Raw genomic sequence first — 13,614 nt, 5'->3', positions numbered from 1 at the left:
TTTAAATAACAGTAGATAGTATAGAATCCTATTGTCAAGGTATACTTAACAGTTGCCTTGGGAGTTCTGCTTTCATTTATGAGATACATAGTGCAACGTATCGTAACTTCCCCGTATGCTAGTCTTCATTATGGACTTTACAATGAACAGTTATGAATATAGGTGCATGCATTCATATTTACCTATTGTCCACTAAGCTCGTATTTGCATGACAGCTACCTTATGTCAGAGAGAACATATGATATTTGTGCTGTTGGGATCGGCTTATTTTACTGAGCATAATGGGTCTCTAGTTGGAACCATTTTGTTGCAAATAGTAGAATTTCATTCTTTCTAATGGCTGAGTAGTTAGTATTCCATGGAGTAGATGTACTACAGTTTTTTTAAAAATCCATTCTTTTTTTGACAGGTACCCGGGTTGTTTAACATGTCTTTGCTACTGTGGGCTGTTCTGCTACAAATATGGGGTTGCAGGTCCCTTTTTTTCATATGTAGGTTCTGCTCCCTTTGGGTACATTCCTAGCAGTGGGAACCTGGGATATAAGGTTTATCAATTTTCAGTTGTCTTAGCATTTTTCTGCACTGACTGCTATTGTGGGTGCAGTAGCCTAAATATACACTAACAGTAGAGTAGGGTACCTTTCTCCCAACATGCATGCCACATCACCAATATACTTTTAAAGATTTTTTTCCCCCAAATTTAAGAAGCTTATCTGACTGCAGGAGGGCATAACAGCCCAATTCATATACTTCATCACCCCCTTCTTCTATTTAGGCAGTTGGTTATAGTTATATTTTGGCTAGCACCTTTATGACAATTGATAAAGTCTATTCGAACATTATACTATCACATGTGTGAAAGAGAAGAAGGGCTGCCATACTTAGTTCAAGAAGACTTGATACTAAAGAAAATGATGTAACATGAATGTTCCTGTATTAGAATTAGATGCAACTTTCTATTTTTCTCTCTGTTACTGATTTTGTTTTATGGCTTTTCATTTAATGGGATATACAGTAACTGTGTAGTAGAGACTATCACATACAGATGTGAATATACAATGCTGTGTGCATCTCTACTTCCAAATCAAAGATGTACTCCCAATGAAACTGCTGAATGTATCTTGACAATATGATGCTGGACTCTGCTATTGTCCATGCCTACAATGTGAGGATATACTTAAATAGCAGAATGATGGACTTATGACTGGTTGTGAAGGACTATACTATTGGAATGACATGAGGGAAATTAGCAGGGAGGCAGGGGTTGGGGCAGGAGGAGAGGGAAATTCTAGAACCTATGGAACTGTATAATAGGATCACAAAATAAGTACAACATTAGATGCAAGATCTAAGAAACAATGGCAACTTATGTAACAGAACACAGCTGCTTAAATGCTATTCTTTCAGACACCAAAGCACAATGTTTTCAAGACAGCTGTCCTTGTTTATCGTGGCCTACTTCCATTTGGGCAATGGATTAAGAACAATCTACATTATCACATGATTGGTAGGCAGACAGATCTTTGCACTCACCATGATTAGTAGAGAGATGCTTACTACCTTTATGGTAATAAGTTGTCCTATATCTTGGGGCAAGGAACTGCTGAGACTGCCTGTGGCTGATTAGTAGTTTCAAGTTTTTCGAAATGGATCAAGCTGCATCCAGGAGAGCCCAACCAGTGGTGGTGGTGATAAGTAACTAAAAGAAGCTAAGTACCTGACTTAAGCAGAGAAGACAGATTGAAAATGGAAGAGAAACAAAATGTGTATGTGTGCCTTTAATAAATCTGTGCAGAGGTTCTTATGCATATGTATTCTTTATTATAGGGTTATCTTACATAATTATGAAGGCATTCCTCCTCCTCTCCAGTTGTGTGGGAAATCTGATTTTTCTCCAATTATTTTCAATTATTGGGATTTTAGGGGAGAATACAATAAAGCAAATGATAATTTTTATCTGTATTCATAACATAAAGATTTGAGAAGAATCATAAGCAGTTGATATAAAAAAGCAAACACGATGTCAACTGGACACTGCAGAATTACATAATACAGTAGTTACAATATTCAATCATGTTAACAAGTCCCTCTTAGAAAATGTTTAAAGTAATTATAGGCAGACTGTTGAAAAGAGAACCAGAGTAATTAAAAGGAGGTGCTTTGAGTATACAGGGAAAAGGAAGGATTAATTAAAAATTTTTATTCATGGCCTAGTGGGAATTCTTGGTTAAAAGCAAAACAACACAGAAATGCCTATGAAGTTCTCACACTTTAAAACAATTTCAAGATTCATTTTTATGACAGAAACCAGTACACAAAACCAGTAAAAGTTGAATATCACCACAACTGTGGTGATGGTCTGCCTCTTCTTTTTATTTTTGGTAGACAGCAGAGAGGCCAGAGATGGCGCACAGTTTACCAAATATTAGGCATCAAATACACTTTAGTTCCAACTTAAATTTGGAAGCATAAGATTCTTGAGTATTTTTTTTTCTTTTCTAAAGACATACTTATTTATATTAGAAAGGTTAAGTTGCAGAGAGAGGAGAGAGAGAGATATGCGGGGTTTCTCCCAAAATTGCCACAATAGCTAGAGCTGAGCCAACCTGAAGCCAGGAGCCATGAGCTTTTTCCAGGTCTCTCATGAAAGTGCAGGGGCCCAAGGACTTGGGCCAGCCTTCACTGCTTTCCCAGGTCATAAGCAGGGAGCTAGATTTGGAGTGGAGCAGCTGGGACTTGAAATGGAGCCCATCTGGGTTGCCAGCACTGTAGGTGGAGGCTCTGAGCATTACACCACCATTCTGATCCCTTGAGTGCTTTCTGATCAGTGCATGGGTAGAATTTCAACTTAGTTTTCATGAGGTGCAACAAATCACCAAAACTCCAGCAGAGTTATATAAACTTCTCTGAACACCTATTTCTCTGTTCCTTGATCAGCAAAGAATGCAAACCAGAAAGTGACTTAAAACACCAGCCACTTATCATCAGTTCTGATTTTGTTATCAAACTTGGAAATGTTTCCATAACTAAATGCTTAACTAAAGAAAAATAGAAAAAAAAAGTTGTGTGTTTTGGGGAAGCTCTTCCTCATAGTATATTTTAGGAAATTTATAATTATTTTAGGAAAATGCCACTATGCATCCTGATAATGATGTAGGGAAGTAAGACATGATATGATAATTATGTAGGAAGTATAGTATCATATACTTCCCACTGGACACTTACTAATTACAAAAGAAATAAAAGTAACCTGGAGAAAAGTTGGCAAATACAACCTCACTGTACAGTTAACAATCATCAGCAGCAGACAGATCCACCCATGAGCTTCCTGGTGTGACATACTAAGAAGGCAAACATGACTGTTGTATTCTGCTTCAAAGCATGGAATTTGAATCTAGTCACAAGGAAGCATCAGGCAAGTTCAAACTGTATGACAACTCTACAAAATAACTGGTCCATTCTCTTCAAAGGTTCCAAGAAACTACAGAGGCATAATCATTAAACATGATGTGAGATCATGGAACAAGGAAAGGACCTATTAGGATAAGATTCTTATACAGAAAATTTGAGTGAGATATGTGGATGAATCAAATAGCGCTGGATTATTTCTGAGGTAAGATGTTAACATCCACAGAAACTAGGTGAAAGGTAAATGAAAATGTCATTACAGTACTTTACAAATGCGTACTATGGGCCCAGCGCAGTGGCCTAGTGGCTAAAGTCGTCGCCTTGAAAGTGCTGCGATCCCATATGGGCACCGGTTCTAATCCAGGCTGCCTTGCTTCCCACCCAGCTCCCTGCTTGTGGCCTGGGAAAGCAGTGGAGGACGGCCCAAAGCCTTGTGATTCTGCACCCTTATGGGATACCTAGAGGAAATTCCTGGCTCCTGGCTTCCGATTAGCTCAGATCTGGCCGTTTTGGTCACTTGGGGAGTGAATCATCGGATGGAAGATCTTCCTCTCTGTCTCTCCTCCTCTCTGTATATCTGGTTTTGCAACAAAAAAATGAATAAATCTTTAAAAAAATCTGCACTACTCAGATTATTTCAGAATGAAAGTCTGCATTAAAACGAAAATTAAAATTCATTGAAAAAACAAAAGAGCCTCATTTGTGGGGGTAAAGATGCACTTCCAACTTAACTTTAAAATTTTGCTTTTTCAAACTACCTACAATGAAGTATATCGAATTTTATAATTAAAAACTATTCTGTATAGATACTATCTAGAGAGAGAGAAAAAAAGGTTCAATTATGAAATCCATCATATAAAATTAATATAAATATAAGTGTAAGAGGCTAAAAGTACCTGACTGTAATCTTTTCCCCAACAGTAAATTTAGCAACCCACTCCTTTTGGGGATTGCTTTATTTTATAGCTTTTGCATCATATTGATTGAGTGCTAAGAAATAAAGTATCAGTGAGTTGATCATATAATTTTACATGTATCATATATGTATGTAACATAAAAAGTTAAAATGGGCAAACTACTTATCTACCAGTGTAAAACTTAATTCCTCCTACAGCTTCTACCCAACTCTTTCTTATGTCAGGGTTCATTAACAATAAGAACTCAGTGTTTGAAGAGAAAACAGTTACAGGAAACACAACTGAGTATCCAGGGCCATAGCTAAGGATTTAAGAACTTTAACCTTTGTTTGTAAAGTGTGACTAATAAGGAGTGGTAAATCATCTTCCCAGAGAGGTAAACCATGTGTTGGTAACAAAAGGGTGTCAACAAAATTTATTTGTTTATTATAGCCTTACTTCCGTTCCCTTCTTTTTCTGGATGGCTGGTCCCTACCATATTTTATAAAACATTTTGAGTAAAGATATAAACCTGTTAGATTTTAATAAAAATACTAAGAGTTCATTGTAACATATTTAAATAATTCAGAAATGCATGAAGAAGCAGTGGAAACCACAGCAGCAGGTCCTGGTATCCATACCATTAACTTCCATTACAATTCTGCATCTCTTCTCTAATGAAGAGGGTACTGCAGAAAGTATGTGGAAAATGGAGATAAAAAAGTTTATTTTGGTGAAAATTATTTTTGAAATTGTACATATGAAAAGCCTTCAGCAGATACATGAAAAAGGTATATCATTAAAAACAACTAGGCATGGATTCAAAGCTTTTACACAAAAATGAACATTTTTAAATCCATTTTCCAAGAATTTGCAAAAGTACATTTCTGTATGTTCTTTTACGACTACCGACATTTTACATAATTGCAATGTTCCTACCTAGAATTAGAATATTTTGCAGTGCTCAATGATCTGAAGTTACTCAGATTATTTCCAAGACTTTAAATCAAGAAAGTCAAAATATACACCCTTGCACACTTTATCAACATTTACTCTACCTTTAAAACCATTTTAAGTTTTTATGAAAAGTCCTAAAAACTACTTTTTTCATTATAGAAATGTTCAAAAAAGGTATAAAGCAGAAAACCAAGACTCCTCATAACCTCAGTTCTGCAGGTGCACTTCTGTTATCCAAACCTCATCTCACACTCATCTCCCAGTAAATGGCAGCTATATCTTCCTACTTGCTCTGGAGAAAAGTGCTGTAATTTTTTTAGGCTTCTTGTTTTCTCTGAAAACCCTTGTCCAATCCATTATCAGATCCTATTAGCTTTGCTTAAAAAAATATTTAGGATTTGGCCAATATTCATTAACCTCATCTATACTAGCCTGACCCAACTATCATCCTTCTTGTCCAGCCCTATACTATTCAAGGAATAATAAGGTTTCAGATTTCACATTGCTACACAAAACACATATTTTATGTTTTGTTGTAGCATTAAAGAAGAATAGCCACAATTATAAAATGGCAACAAAAACACTCTTCCCTAAAACCATTGCTTGCAAAAAGAGATACATGTGGATATTTCAAAAAGCTCATGGAAAAATATAATTAAAAGTTACTATGGTGCAAAAAGTTTTCTAGTTCATGTAAATGTTCTGTTTAATGCATTTTTTGGATTATACATTTTTTTGTTTAATGCATTTTTTTAGGAATTAATAAAATTACTTCTTCAATTATTTGAAAAGCAGGGGCAGTAACAGAGGTAGAAAGATGTAGAACATTCCCATCCACTGTATCACGCTAGTGTCTGTAACAGCCAGCGCTGAATCTGGGAGCCAGAAATGAGAGCTAGGTTTCTGGCAACAGTGGCAGGTGTACAATTCCCTGAATCATTCCAGGGTCTTGCATGAGCATGAAGACGGAATTAGGAGCCAAAACTGAGCATCCAACCCAGGTTGTCTGATAGTTTTAACCTGCAACCTAACCACTAGCTAGGTTAAATGCTAGCACCTTCTATGAAAAGAATTCTGAAGAATTCTTTCCAATTTTTTTCAAGAGGCATAATTTTTCAACTTAGAATTATTCTAATTTTCAACTTAGAGTAATTTCACATGAAAATTATGAAAATTATAAAACACACTTGATGAATCTAGCTGAATTCTAGTAAGCTGGATATTAGAGATCTGCAAAATGTAAAACAGTGTTGTGCTTTTCCCACTGTCTATTTTGGAGAATTACTTCTCATGAAAAATTATGTTAGCATATAATAAGCTTGTTAACTATATTAAATAATACCTATGTTTTGGTTAATATGGGAAATATTGATGGATACAACTGATACAGCCATTAATGAATTAATGTTTTAACTGAGAGAATCCAAAATCCTTACCACAATTCATTGACCCCATTTTATCTACAATTTCCACTCCCATAGCTGGCCTCACTTCCAACCACCTCTTTCCATCTTCTCTACAGTGGGTTCTTACATCTTCCTTAAATACTCTAAGTAACCTCCTACAACAGAAACCCTTGTCTGTGTTTGTATAGGGAAACATTCCTCCCCAAACCCGCTGTGTCCTTTTGTGCCTTTAACCTTTTTTCATTTCATTTACATTTGCTGTTTCTTTGGAAATTCTTATTTGATTCAGCAGGTGTTTTTCAACAATGATACAATACCTTTTTTTAAAAATTCTGGGACATATTTTCATAAACTATGATAGAAAAGGGTAGAAGTTATGGGGGACAATGTGGGTATTAGAAATGACTTTCATACCTGACACACTCTGAGAGCTTGGTCCAAGACTGTTTTGGTATCAGTATCATAATCGGGGCAAGGCAGCATGGCTCGGCTGAGATGTGCTTGTAGGAGGAGATGTGCTTTGGTGTGTGGGCTGTCAAATGAATGAGGATTTAATTCAATGGGAAGACATTTTGCCAGTTCACTATTCATATGATCTTCATTGTGTCTTACAGGCAAATCTGTGTATTCTTCTGCATCCTGAAAAAAATCCATATGTACCTGTGAATATATACATATGCACATACACACATATATCTGTTATATCAAAAGCATAATAACTAACACATTTCTTAGCTTCAAATACTAATATTTAAAGCACATTTAGATAAACCACAAGATAAGCATATCCTGTAGAATTTGGTCCTGTTCTATGCCATCATTAGTACATAACCAAAAGCTAGTTGTATACAATATATCTGAAATGGATATTCTTTTGCAATTACACAGTCAACAAAGATAACAAAAACCCTGACAGATATTACACCTTTCAAAGATGACAGGGCTTCCATAGTGAACCCTGAACTGATAGCCCATTAAGGAAGAAAAGACCAATTTTATAAAGTCTAATGTAATAGTGTCTTAAGTACATAGAAATGAAGAGAGAAATAGGAAAAGCTCTTTGAAAATGTGACATTTGAGTTAAGATTTGGAGAAAGAATGAAAGAAATAAGACAAAGCTGCAGAAAGGTGTGAGGATAGAATACGCAAGGTGAGGAAATGGTGAACAGTGGGACTTTTGAGAATTATTGCAAATTATTATATTAATCAATGCATTCTGGAATATGTATATGGCAAAATCTTACATTCTGATTTTTCATCTTAGGTTTTAGTACAGCTTAGTAGTGACAATTTGCTTACGTGATACTGGTCATTAAAGATCTATTTAATGACTGTACTAAATATAACTACACAGGTCCGTTTAAAAACAATCAGATATACTTTGTCACGATTCAAAAGCAAGAAATCCTGGATTTATCCCTCTTTCGCAGTTAACTCCCACTTCAACCCCCTTAAAAAAAAAAAAGACAAAACATGACCCAATGTTTTTTAGGTGAATGTACGTAAGCTATGAAAGGCAGTGAGTGATCCACGAGAAACAGAAAAGTAATTAAGTGACTTGCATTTCCTGGCTGTGCTGTGGAGAGACAAGAAATGAGATATTCTCTTCTTGAATTAAGAAAATGAAGTTGAGAATTTAGGGAGATGGAAATAGCTAAAATTTATAACAGCAGAACACATAAGGAGGAAATTGCAAAGGAAGAAGAAAAAGAAGCGGGGGAACAAAGGGGAGAGTGGGAGAACACTCAGTGATCTGCACGCAGAGCACTCAGCTGGAATTCTCAGGATGGTACTGAAGGCGCATGCATATGAAGAAACTATCTTAAAGTTAGGAAAGAATTATTGCAAACAGTATCTAGCACTGACACAATACCAGGAATTATGGTGCCGCTTTCTCCATTCCAATTAGAGAAACTCAGAATTCACAGGATACAGGATAAAGAAGGGAAACACAGCACACACACACACACACACACACACACACACACGAGGATAGCTGATTTTTGACAAAGGCTCAAGAGAAAAACAGTGGAGAAAGAACAGTCTTTTCAAGAAATGAACATACCATACAACAAGAGGGGATTTTGTTTCCTAATTTATATAGTAAAAAGTTTATTCAAATTGTACCATAGAAGCAAATATAAAATCTGAAACCAAAGAACTTCTAGAAGAAAATATTGAATATGTTTGCTACCTAGAGTAAAAAAAAATTATTTCATTAGAAAGCATACATGATTGGAAAAGGAAACTATTAAATAGAATGTCACCAGAATTAGAAACTTAAGCTCTTAAAGAGACATTGTTAAGTGAATAAAAAATACTGCCCACAGAACAAAAATATTTGCAAAGCAGAAATTCAATCTAGGATATTTGTACCCAGAACAGGTAAACATCTCTCAAAACTGAACAGTGAGACAAACAATCCAGTAAGAAATGAATGTTCAAACTTAAAATCATTGACATACTAAGTTCTGGAGACAATTTTGTAAGACTGCAACATTGACACATAACTTGTGGGAATATAAGTGTTACAATCTCTTTGGAAAATAGTATAACATTTTCCTAAACCATTAAACATATATTTGTCACTGATTCCAGCCATTTCATATCTAGGAACTTTGCTCAAGGAAGTGTATGCCCATAGAAGCACTTGTAAATTGTTATTGACAGTAGTATGTGTAAACAAAAACATTGTTTAAAAAAATCAAAATTTCCACCAACATACATAACATGGAATTCTACTCAGCAACAAAAACTAATTATTAACTGCCAAAACATAGATAAGCCTGAATATAATTATGCCAAGTGAAAAATATAGACCATCGCTAACAGCAAAATGCATACTAAATCAAACTACCCATCAGAAAGATCATCCACCTTGACCAAATGGAATTTATCCCAGGGAAACATGAATGATTCAACATATACAAACCAATAAATATGATAAATCAACAGAAGAAATAATAAAAATCATATGATTATCTCAACAGAGAAGGTCTTTGATACAACATCTTTTCAACAACAACAACAACAGCAACAACAACAATAATAATAATGAAAACCCTTAATCCAATCTGGGAAAAAATGGAACATATCTCAACACAATAAAGGCTATTTAAGAGAAGTTCACAGTCAGCATCATATTAATTGGCAAAAAAATGAAAGCATTTCTACTAAGCAATGGAACATGTAAAGGACACCCACTTTCACCATTATTATTCAAAAAATTTCTATAAGTTTCAGAGCGATTAGAACTAGTACAAAAATTTAGCAAAGTTGCAGCATATAAAATAAAATCAGTAGCATTTTTATATGCCAGCAATGATCTCCCTAAGAAAATACTATCAAATAGTCCTATTGAAAATATCTGCAAAAAACTTAAATACCTTGGTATAAATTTAAGCAGCAATGTGAAAGACCTCGATAAGGAAAATAAGGAAACATTAATAAAGAAACAGAAACACAAAAAAATTGGAAAGACCTTCCAGACCCACGGATTGGAAAAATTAACATTATCTATGTGTCCATAACACCCCAAATAATTTAAAACTAAAAGCAGTTTCCACCAAAATACCAGTGGTATTCTTCACAGAATTGGAAAAAAAATCCTAAAGTTTATATGGAAATACGAAAGATCCCCATATAGCTCAAGCAATCCTAAAGAAGCAAAACAAAATCAGAGGCATCATCATATCAGCTTTCAAGACATACTACGGGGTTATTACAGACAAGAGAGCATGCCATTGGCATCAAAACAGACACAAACTAATAGGGGCAGAAGAGAAACATCAGAAGTAAAACTGATGCATGTAACACCAACTTATCTTTGACAAATGTGCTAAAAGCAATCGCTGGAAAGGGGTATTCTCTTCAGTAAATGGTGCTGGGAAAACTGGATTTCCAGATGCAGCAGCTTGAAACACACCATTATCTTACATTCTATACAAAAACAAATTCAAAGCAGATCAAGGATCCAAATCCAACGCTTAACAATTCAAACTATGAGAGGAAAGGATAGGACGAAACATCCCAATACACTGGCAAAAGCAATGTCCACTTGGATAAGACCACAAAAACATAGGCAACAAAAGCAAACATTGACAGATGGGGTAATATCAAACTAAGACACTTTTACACAGAAAGAAAACAACAGGATGAAGAGACAGCAGAATGACAGAAAATATCTGGAAGCTATGCATCTGATAAGGGACTAAGAGCATGAATATATAAGGTACTGAAGGAATTCCACAACACAACAAAATCCAGGTAAGAAATGCGCAAACGGGGAAAGGAGAGTGCATGCTGTGGTACAGTATGCTCAGCTACCAATTATAGTGTGGTCTTCCCAGTTCTGTCCATTCACACTTTTTGTGACCCAGCTCCCGACTAACGTGTCTAAGAAGCGGGATATGGGAGGCCCCCATGTGGAAGACTTAGATGCAGTTCCTGGCCCTTGGCTTCAGCTTTGTCTACCCTTCATGGTCATTGGTCATTGGTCATTGGAGGAGTGAACCACTGAATGGAAGATGTCACACACACACTCTCTCATTTTGCCTTTTAAAATAAATAAGTAAAAACATAAACAAACAAATAAATAAATCTTATAAAAAAAGGAACAGAAAAAGGATTTGAAAGCATTTTCCAAAATAGGAAATGTAAGTGGCCAACAAAATGAAAAAAAAATGTTCTGCTTCACCAAAAACCACCACATCTTAATATAGTTAGAATGACTTTCATCCAGAGAAAAACAAATTGTTATAGAGAAAAGAAGACCTAACATACTATTTACAGGAATGTAAATTTGTACAGTCACCATGGGAAATATGGACATTCTTTAAAAAACTAAAGAGGTCTACCTATGACCTGGCAATCCCACTTGTGAGTCGATCCAAGGGAAGTGTGCCTGTCCACCTGTGCATGTCGTAGTACTAACAGTGGTGCCTGGCCTCCTGTGTTTAGTCATACAATGCACAATAGCAAAGATATGGAGTCAATCCAGACATTTATTAACTGATGCCTTTTTAAAGAAAATGCTGTCTACCTATATGATGAACTATTTCTTAATCATAAAAAGAATGAAATCCTGACAGTTGTTAACAGAATAGTTGGAGGCTGACATTATTATGTCAAGTAAAACAAGCAAAACAGACTATATTTGTTTTCTCACAGATGTGGAAGTACAATGTATACATTAAAAATGTGTAGATGCTATATTATTTTGTGTATTTTTAAATGACTTCACTGAATTATACCTCTTAACGTATTAATATATCTTTCTTTCCTCATATTATTTCCATGTAAATACAAAGACCCAGGAATAGGAGGGAAACTGCTGAGTCTAAAAGAGTAAAAAAAATCTTATTTAATGTAGTTTCAAATTCATACAGTATGCTAACAAAAAGCATTTTTTAATTACATGAAGATTCTAATAAACTGCATGGATGCTTGCTGACTATGCCCTTCTCATTGTGTTAATAGTCAGGATTATCATGATACTTTACGCTAATGTGAACCTTCTCCCTTGACCTGTTTTTGTATAAGGAGCATATACTGACACACAAGTTAACAATCTTGTGCTCTGATGTGTCATCGTGACCCTTTACATGTGTCATTCTAGCTCTTTTCTTTGAAAGAATCTTCCAAAAAAGAGAGACCTGCTATAAATACACGGTGCTGCTAATGTGGATTCAAACTGCTGCTAATTTGAAGCACTATCACCTGTTTACTAACCCACCTCAATCTAATTGATAGGTTCTATCCACTTCGCCCTTTGGAAGTCCAACTATCTTCTCAGCCTGGCCAACTGGTATAGAAAAAAGGGTCATGAAGGAAGAAAATGGCTTAGAAATCTAAATCATGACCTCTTCCCTCAAGAAAATTAAAATCAAACTTGGAATAACAATTTGTACAAATGAATAATTATATTAGGTGTAGAATAAAGTATTGCTATTTACAGATAAGCACCGAAGAAAACTGGATGTATGTGAAAGTTCCCAGGAGGAGACAGTGTTTGTTCTAGGCTTAGAACCATTGGTAGAAGGGGAAAGTTTTCCTGCGTTCCAGAACAGATAAGGAGGGTCTGAGGTTTAAGCCTCAGAGATGTGAACGATGAAGCTATTAATAGTTGAGAAGTTGAGAACCACTTGGCGAGCAGGAGCTATGGCTCAAGTAAGTAAAATACACTTAGAGAGTGTAGTAATCCAGACAGTTGGGCTGAGGAGGGGAGGGAGTAGAAGTCAATTTTTAATCTGTCTTGCAGTGTAAAGTCATATAGACTTCGCTCATTTCTTTCTACTGTTTGTAAAAATGACTCTTTCTGATTTTTTAGTAGAAGAGAATACAATAGTTTCTCTAATACTGCAAATGGAATAACCTCTGCAGGTTTCAAATACGTAGGAAATAGGATGAAAATTACAAATTACATGAAAATTCAATAAAAATAAAATACAGAAAGTAGAAGCTTAGCAGGGAGCTGGAATGGAAGTGGAAGTATTAACTATTTGTATTATCTAAATTATCCACTTCCCACAGCACATTCTTGTTCAAGTTCAATGATACACACTATCCATCACTCTTTACCCCATTAATAGTGGAAGTGGAGGAAAGAGAGAGAGGAGAGAGAGACAAATCAAAAGAGACTGAAAGACAACAACACAAGATGGGTGATTTCTAGTTTTATCCCTTAAATTTCTCTATAAGTTATTTGAGTATCAGTATGGCTCTAAGATTCTAAGACACATATTTTTCATAAAATATGACTTCTAAATGCAAGCCATCCACTTCACTTGCTGTTGAAAAAACAATGGTGTTTCAATGCTTTATGAAAAATAAGTCATGTTGGAGCCCGGCAGCGTGGCCTAGCGGCTAAAGTCCTCGCCTTGGAAGCCCCGGGATCCCATATGGGTGCCGGTTCTAATCCCGGCAGCTCCACTTCCCATCCAGCTCCC

The 13,614-nt window shown here is 35.6% G+C and overlaps 1 protein-coding gene across 1 annotated transcript in view; it reads right to left on the bottom strand.

The window, feature by feature from the left end:
* The window catches only part of ASCC3 (activating signal cointegrator 1 complex subunit 3), a 312,984-nt gene that overhangs the window by 21,011 nt on the left and 278,359 nt on the right, over positions 1 to 13,614 (bottom strand). Inside the window, exon 37 of the mRNA XM_058660479.1 lies at positions 7,082 to 7,306. Within this exon, the coding sequence (XP_058516462.1) occupies positions 7,082 to 7,306 (225 nt within the window). The remainder of the gene's footprint in view (positions 1 to 7,081; positions 7,307 to 13,614) is intronic.

Source organism: Ochotona princeps, chromosome 1 (assembly GCF_030435755.1).
Source record: "Ochotona princeps isolate mOchPri1 chromosome 1, mOchPri1.hap1, whole genome shotgun sequence".
NCBI lineage: Eukaryota > Metazoa > Chordata > Mammalia > Lagomorpha > Ochotonidae > Ochotona > Ochotona princeps.
Note: the sequence above shows the minus strand (reverse complement) of the source record. Positions and strands in the feature narration are given on the sequence as shown.